Source organism: Berghia stephanieae, chromosome 13, assembly GCF_034508935.2.
Source record: "Berghia stephanieae isolate SIO BIC M18660-M18661 chromosome 13, UCSD_Bste_1.3, whole genome shotgun sequence".
NCBI lineage: Eukaryota > Metazoa > Mollusca > Gastropoda > Nudibranchia > Aeolidiidae > Berghia > Berghia stephanieae.
In genome coordinates this window covers 30,840,179-30,848,778 of record NC_088372.1, presented here as the reverse complement: position 1 = coordinate 30,848,778, position 8,600 = coordinate 30,840,179, and the positions used below count along the sequence as shown (strand labels likewise).

The 8,600-nt window shown below is 37.8% G+C and overlaps 1 protein-coding gene across 1 annotated transcript; it reads right to left on the bottom strand.

The window, feature by feature from the left end:
- Positions 1-449: 449 nt before the first annotated feature.
- On the bottom strand, positions 450-8,191 carry LOC144958834 (calaxin-like). The gene is made up of 2 exons (XM_078891065.1): positions 8,072-8,191; positions 450-2,736 (listed from the first exon to the last, which is right to left on the bottom strand). Exon 2 carries the CDS (start codon positions 2,536-2,538, stop codon positions 1,822-1,824), a length of 717 nt encoding a protein of 238 aa, XP_078747191.1. The 5' UTR covers positions 2,539-2,736; positions 8,072-8,191; the 3' UTR covers positions 450-1,821.
- Positions 8,192-8,600: the final 409 nt, after the last annotated feature.

The following is an 8,600-nucleotide window of genomic DNA, read 5'->3' as shown; positions in this document are numbered from 1 at the left end:
CCTTTAACACTATACAATCTCGTCTACCCGTTGAAAGATTGTCCCATCTCCACATAAAAAAAATTGTAATTTTCTGGCTACTTGAATTTTTGACCAATAGAAAACAGTATGTAAGTGCAGGAAGACAAAGATCTCATGAGTTAAAAATGAATATTGGTGCTTCCCAGGGCTATGTAATCTCGCCCATGTTGCTCATTTTGTACACACACTTTTGCCAAAGCTCAAGTACAGTGTCCCTTTGTTGAAATTTGCAGACAACACAACTTTAAAAGGCTTAATATTAGAGAACGATGGAAGTCAATACATGTCTCTTGGTGTGACGATAACTTTCTGGAATTAACCGTTAACAAAACTAAATAATTAATAACAGATTTTTGAAAAATAATGGGGTGTCACAATTGATGACAAGTTTAAATGGAGCGAACACACAAATACTATTAAGCTTAAAATGAACAAAAGAATGTACTGTTTATTTAATCTTGTTTAACTAAACATTGATAAAACACTCAGCACTTTATTTTACAGATCAATCATAAAAAGTATTTTAAATCTTTGTATCAACGATGAGGAAGAAATAGCCGCAGCGTTGGTAAAGGGAATTATAAAAACATTATTAAAAGGGGAAGTAAATTTACGTCAAAACTTATGGCTTTTGAAGAATTATATTATGAGTCCTGTCGAATGAAAACTTTTAATATCTTAGAGGAATACACCCATACTCTTTGGGGTCAAATTGTTCACTCTGAAAGAAATTAAATAGTCGTTTATTATCTGAACAGACTAGGAGTGAAAGACGCCGGAAATCTTTTCTACCTTCATGTGCCAGACTTTTTAATGCTGAAAGATTGAATAAGAATTTTACGAAACTATTTGTTCATTTCTCTATTTAGTTATTTATCTGTAACATTATATTATTTTACATTCAGTTTACAATGGTTGATTTAGTGCTGTATATTTCCTCATATATTTGACATGATCTTAAGTCTAATTTCAAAATTCACCATTACTTTTTTTTTTCTTTGTGATATGGTTACAAATATTTACTGGAACCTTATCAAAATTTGGTTTGATTTTTTTTCTTTAAAGACAATTTATGATGGTTTTACCCCAAATAAAAAAAAAGAATGAATTCGAGTTTTATACTTATGGTTCTAAATGCAGTTTTCGGCTTTCAGTTTCACTCGACGCCCACATTATATTATTACCGTTTTATTACCGTTTTTACCGAGGCTCTGGGACACACGTGATGTTTTACATTTTTGTTCCTTAAGAGCATATATACGCGTGTTCTCCTTAAAGTAAAAAAAAGGAGGTCTGAGGTTTGATGTGTAGTCGAGGCTGATGTTATGGGAAGGTTATTTTTCCTTGTATTTTCCCTCTGCTTTGAATCGTAACATTCATTAACTTATAGCCTGACAGTTACATACAAAATTATGTCAAACTCCTAAAGTTAAAAGTGAGTTGTCGCTATTAGTGCTCAAGGGAGCAAGTTATGACCTGATTGGATCAACTATTGAATAAAACTCTCTTCTTGCTTGTTTTAAGTGGTCGTGACGTGTTTCCAGTGTCATGCTATGAGTTTACGTAGGCTGCAATTTGACCAGGTTGGTAGGCATTACTAAAGTTGGCTATGACAAAAAGGAGATAGCAGTGATGTGTCTATGTCCAAGATGTTCAATTCTGCAATTTAAGATAAGAATCACCTCATCATTCCCTTCAGTCCCGTTCAACCACACACATTTTCTCTCTTCTTTGTTCTCATATACACATACACACGCAAAAAACACACACAAGCGCGTGCACACGCACATAGGGCTAGGGCTAGGGCAAATCCAACAGTATAGGATAATATTTTGGAGGCTCCTGTAGCTCAAACAAAAGATCAAAACGGATTTTCCCGAATGTCTCTTTCATCTGTAGATTGGTCTTTCCGCTTATTCTCTGCCTAAATCTTGCAACAACTTCGGAGTTTGGTAGTGTCTTACCCAGAACAAAGAGGATTAGATGATTTTCTTTCACTTTTGCCCTGAAATCCTCCACGGACATCGCTCCACTTGTCAAGCCAAGAATATATGTAGTTGCCATACATAGGTCATAGTACGTTTCGTCTTTGTCGGCATCGTCGGTGTCGGTTACACACGTACAGTCTTTCATACGATCTGCTATTTCCCGGGTGTCAATCAACCCGTCTCCATTGTAATCGTAAATGGTAAACACGAGATCGATTCTAACATCTAAATCATCCGTGCAGAACACGCATATCAACCTGGCAAATTCTTCCACGGTTAGGTATTCATCGGTATGATGCCTGGATAATTTTGAGAACATCTTCATCACGGATGCATGGTCCATTATCTCAAAATAGGTACACATCACCATGAAGAATATCTGAAAGTCAACTATGTCAGTCCCGGGTTTGACAAGACATTTGGAAAAACGAACGATATTCTGAACCAAATCCTCGTCCACTTTCGAAAATTTTACAAGCCTCCGCACCATGTTTTTATTCTGCACCACAAGGTGTTTATACTTCGGCATGCTTGTTGCATACGATGGAGTCCTTACTCAATCGTCTTCTTCTCGTATTCAAGACAGCTATAGATTGTGCAATAAAGTTCTCTCCTCTCGGCCCGAAACACTGTAGTCTTCATGCCTTACCGTCTCAAAGGCTCAGCATGTTTTACTTTGTCCATTCTGCCTTAGGTTTGTTTTTTCAAACAATACTTCTTCAAAAATCTGAAATGTATTAAAATGAAAATATTCTGTGACTGAATAAAACATGTCAAAGTTTATAATCAAATACTCCCTTCAAACCCATGCAGGTAGCATTTTCCATTTTTTTCTCTTAACGACATCATATCATTGGTAAATGTAACTTTGGATTGAAAACAACGTGTCCTTGTGTCACACAAAAATAATTCTTTTATTAGAAACCGAGTTACTAAATTATACGACAATCATCACTCTAGTGAATGGGCACAAGTATGTTGTGTTGGATTAGCTCAACGCTACCTTTAACATTATTTTATCTCGTAGAGCTGTAATTAGGTAATTAGTTCCCATGTGTTTCATGTTCCGTGAGATCTGAGCATGCATTCGTAGGGAATCTTGTGAACTGAGCTGATTGGATTGATCTGTGGACAAATATACAAAGTGCACCAAAGAGAACTTTAAGCTCCTTCTTATGTAGACTGGCTTGCTATTTGTCAGTGAGTTGCGTGACTTACCTTTAATCGAACCCGAGACGGGATAGGCCATCAATGATGGTTTGCCATTTGATTCTTCATTGGGTTGTCTACTCCACCTGGTTCCATATAATATATCCACCCCTCTTTGTTTCCTCTGCCGTGCCCCGTCGCCAACTATTTCTTGGCCCCACTCATCTGTTTCCTGTTAGAGATTCCATGACTGAGCCAGGCATGTGATGTTGCAGGCAGGCATTTCAAATGTATGGCCTATCCACCCCGACTTCCTCTTTCTGATTTGTATATTTATACCTTGTTGGCTGTCAGCTTCCCAAAACTCTTCCTTCCTGACTTTTCCCGTCCACCTGATGCTCAAAATCATCAAAAGACATTTGTTTTAAAATTCTATGATTTGGTGGTGATGCCTTTACTTGCCCTCCATGTTCTTGATCCACGCACTGATACAGACTTTTACAAAGGTAATATTTTCTTTTAATTTTGTCGAAACCTGGATGTCATTTGATTTCCAACTTTTCTTCAGTACGACTTGAAATTCTATATGGACTTGAATCTGCACGGGCTTTACCAATTCTTAATGCAACATTCTTGTCCGTACCTCGATTGATATTTACTACACTGCCAAGATTAGAAAAAAAGTCTTTTCTTTTTCTAGGTTATAGTTTGACATCTTTATCGGGTTTTTGTTTGCAGTTACCTATTCTTAAAAAACTGTGTTTTGTTTCATATATATGTTAAGATCAACTCTTGTCGATGTTGTAGTCAGGGTTTCAGTTTTCCAGTCTTATTTTGCATCTGTTGATGTGTGTTTGAAATCAGTGCAATGTTGTATGTAAAAGTTGGGTCTTAGTGCGATTCGATTTTCATCTACCTTTGCTGATAAAATCAGAGCTTCTATTCCATTTTTTTTTCATTGAATTACGGAGAGGGAAGAAGAATTTGATATATAAGAAATAAAGAAGTGCATAGAATTTATTAAAGAAAGCTGACTGCACTTGTATTGAAAGCCAAATAAAAAGAAGAAGATGGCGTTGACTGGGTCATGTGGCCAGAATGGAAAAAGGGTCACTTCCCAAGACAGCCCTGTACTGGACAGCAAATGGGAAGAGAAAGCGGGGAAGACCCAAAGAAACCTGGCGAAGGACTATGGAGAAAGAATTAAAGGAAGCAGGCCTGTCCTGGAATACAGCCACCGAAAAAGCAGCCGATCGCAAAAAATGGAGATGTCTGGTGGATGACTAATGTGCTTCAAGGCCCGAAGAGGATTAAGTAAGTAGTGAGTAAAGAGGTGAATAGATATTAAAAAGATAGTCTTTATAAAATTATAAGACACGTACTACGTTTCTCAGCCTTTGTCTGCGCCAGATTAAATATCACTGTGATATTTTGAAAGAGGATATTTTTAAAGATCAATAAATCCATTCAAAATTGAAGGAAAGTCTTCTGGGGTTTAAAAAAAAATGGAAATTTTTATACGGGCCTTGGTTGGCCTTGGAGTTCTGTTGTGTTTTAGGGCGCGGGCCTCTATAGTAAATTCACTTCATGCATACAAGAACAGCTGCCAACAAACACAAATGGGGGCTCCAAGAATCACCAACATGCCCAAAGTGCAACCAAATACCACAAGATGCAAACCACCTCGTACTAGATTGCCCAGAGACAAAACTGGAAGGGGGATTTGAAACCATCAACAAATGTGATGATGACTTCCGAACCTGTATTGATACATTGAACATAGAAGTGTAGCCGAACGATACTACTACTACTACTACTACTACTACTACTACTACTACTACTACTACTACCACTACTACTACCACTACTACTACTACTACTACTACTACTACTACTACTACTACTACTACTACTACTACTACTACTTCATGCATTTTGAAGATCTCAACAGAATTGAAAACAAAACAAAAACAAACAAACAAAAAAACTATAAAAATAATTTTGGTTACATATTTTTTCTATGTCGAGCTTAGCCCGACTACACTTCGGCTTTGTCTAAACAAAAACAAAACAACAATCCTTCAATAAAACAAGCCAACCAATTTTCCACCTGGGCTCTAGGCCTACGTCTGCGACATAATTTTTTTCACTGTGATATTTAGTAGTGAAAAGAAAGACGTTTTCTTTATGAAATCCATTACAAGTTGACCTCAGGTAAAACTGCGCCCCCCCCCCAAACAGTATTATTACGTCGGTGAGAACTAACTGTTGAAGACCGAATGTGTTATCAAAAATAAGAACACGTACAAGAGAACAAAAATCGTTTCTCAAACTAACTTCAAAAAAAGTTGAAATTGCTCATTTCTGATCATCTTGATTGTAAATTTGGGAGGCCTTCCGAAAGCTCCTCGTGCTAAGGTAAACAACCCAAATATTCCCTCAACTAACCCTAAGAAAAAATTAAAACCTAATACCTTTAAATAACCCTTATAAGAAAATCAAACACCCTAGCACTTTTAATAAGACCTATAACTGACCCTAATAGAAAAAAAAATCCTCCGACCTCGGGCTAACCCTAACAGAAAAACCCCCTAGGACTGCTTTGCACTACCTTTCAATACTTAACGACGGGTTACCAAAACAATGGTCAGATTAGGACATCTTAAACTATCATAAATCTATCAAGGTTTGTTCTAGAGTTTGTAAAATGCTACTAGATATTATATATTGACAAATTGAAGAAATAAACGCCTGACAAAAGATCCACGGTGAAAATACTAATTGAAAGAGATTCTAGACAGAGGGGCTTTGGGAAGGGGAGGCCTTCCGAAAGCTCCTACATCCCCAGTATTCTTTGTTTTTTATAATGTTCTAGTAGGGGGTTTGGGAGGGGGGAAACTTTTTTTAAACAAAAGTCTTCCCCCTCCCAAATCCCCTACTAGAACATTATAAAAAAGTCTCCCCCCTCCCAAATCCCCTACTAGAACATTATAAAAAAGTCTTCCCCCTCCCAAATCCCCTACTAGAACATTCTAAAAAAGTCTTCCCCCTCCCAAACCCCCTACTAGAACATTATAAAAAAGTCTTCCCCCTCCCAAATCCCCTACTAGAACATTATAAAAAAGTCTTCCCCCTCCCAAACCCCCTACTAGAACATTATAAAAAAGTCTTCCCCCTCCCAAATCCCCTACTAGAACATTATAAAAAAGTCTTCCCCCTCCCAAACCCCCTACTAGAACATTATAAAAAAAGTCTTCCCCCTCCCAAACCCCCTACTAGAACATTATAAAAAAGTCTTCCCCCTCCCAAACCCCCTACTAGATCATTATAAAAAAGTCTTCCCCCTCCCAAACCCCCTACTAGAACATTATAAAAAAGTCTTCCCCCTCCCAAACCCCCTACTAGAACATTATAAAAAAAGTCTCCCCCCTCCCAAACCCCCTACTAGAACATTATAAAAATAAAGTCTCCCCCCTCCCAAACCCCCTACTAGAACATAAAAAAAACAAAGAATACTGGGGATGTAGGAGCTTTCGGAAGGCCTCCCTTGAGAAGGCCTCCCGTAAATTGACTATTTGGCATAATTCTATTTCACTCCGACATAATACCGATTTGAGTCGCTGGGTCACAAATCAGTCTTTACTTGTATTTCTACCAACGTCAGCTTATTTACAGGTCGGAGGTCTGATAACCCAAATACGATTCAATAGTCTGATGTCACGCCGCCTGGCAACGGCGGCCATCTTGGTTCTAACCAAAGAAAATCATTTCGTTTTATTTTTCATGCTGGCTAGAACTTTTCATATGTCTTGTGATCAGAATGTGTAAAAGTCAAACATGATCAAATGTATGTGGTTTTTTCTCTCCTCTGGATACCCTTTATACTCGCCGGAGAAATATTTCATACGGGGCCTCGGCCATTGTTCCGATAGTTTAGAGCCAGGGTTACTAAGTTACCATGCGTCATTAGGAAGGAAGTGACGTTACGACTGTTGAAGAGTATTGTTTTGGTCTCATTGTTGTAATGGACATACTCTCAAACGAACATAAAATATTGTTCATTACCAAAAAAAAAAAAATCGATTTGCCTAAATTAGCCAATACAATGGAGAGCAAAATAAAGGGAGGTGAAATGTGACGGGAGGCCTTCCGAAAGCTCCTACATCCCCAGTATTCTTTTATAATGTTCTTAGTATGGGGTTTGGGAGGGGGGAGACTTTAAAAACAAAAGCTTCCCATCCCCTCCCAAACCCCCTACTAGAACATTATAAAAAACAAGAATACTGGGGATGTAGGAGCTTTCGGAAGGCCTCCCGTTATGGTCTCATTGTTGTAATGGGAATACTCTCAAACCAACATAAAATATTGTCCATTACAAAAAAAGAAAAAGTAGATTTGCCTAAATGAGCCAAGAAAATGGAAAGCAAAATAAAGGGAGGAAATGTGACTCTTGGGAGACCTTCCGAAAGCTCCTCGTTCTAGCATTTCGTTATAGTTATATTTCTATTTTCACCGTGGACCTTTTGTCAGGCGTTTATTAATTCAATTTGTCTGACTCTTTGGGAGGCCCTCCGAAAGCTCCTACATCCCCAGTATTCTTGTTCTAATAGGGGGTTCGGGAGGGGGAAAACTTTTTTTTATAATGTTCTAGTAGGGGGTTTGGGAGAGGGGGGGGGGGGGGCTTAAAAAAAAAGTTTCCTCCCCTCCCAAACCCCCTAACTAGAACATTATAAAAAACAAGAATACTGGGGATGTAGGAGCTTTCGGAAGGCCTCCCGACTCTTTGCTTTGTGCGGTATCTTTTTACTTTTACATAATTTACTTTATTCCCTTTATTTTACTCTCCATATATAATATCCATTATAACAATGCTAAAACAGGACCATAATTCATAATTGCGTTCGTTTACAAACCTGCAAACATCTACACGTAGATTTTATTTTACCGTTGTTACTTGATAGTTTTACACGATACAAAGACCACAACAACAAATAAGAACCGTCTCAGACTTTCAATCTTCCATAAAATATACGTGTTCAATATAGATGCCCTTTGGAGCAAAGTACTGAATAATATACGTTGTGCTAACATAAACAATATTGTAAGGTGTGTATCATATGGGTGATTTTTATATAGATAGTATGCGCTTGGCTAAGAAGCTCATAACATTGCCATCCGGAAGTATAACGGACCAACACACAAACTCTGTGTAACCATGAACTTTTATAGTCTGGTTAATACAGTTTAGTGAGAACAACTCACAAACGCGGATGGCAAAATCAATAACAAAGGCATGAGTGACATCATCTGCATACTATCTATACTCGGTGATACTTAGCTGGTAGAAGCTTTGGACTGTAAAAAGTGTAATTAAATCTATTTTTAAAAATTGGGTTGGGTGTTAACATTGTTCAGTAGATGTGACCAACACTTTTTTGCAGG

Excerpts from the sequence above, each read along its gene's own strand:
- LOC144958834 (XM_078891065.1), bottom strand. The coding sequence starts at position 2,538 with ATGCCGAAGTATAAACACCTTGTGGTGCAGAATAAAAACATGGTGCGG.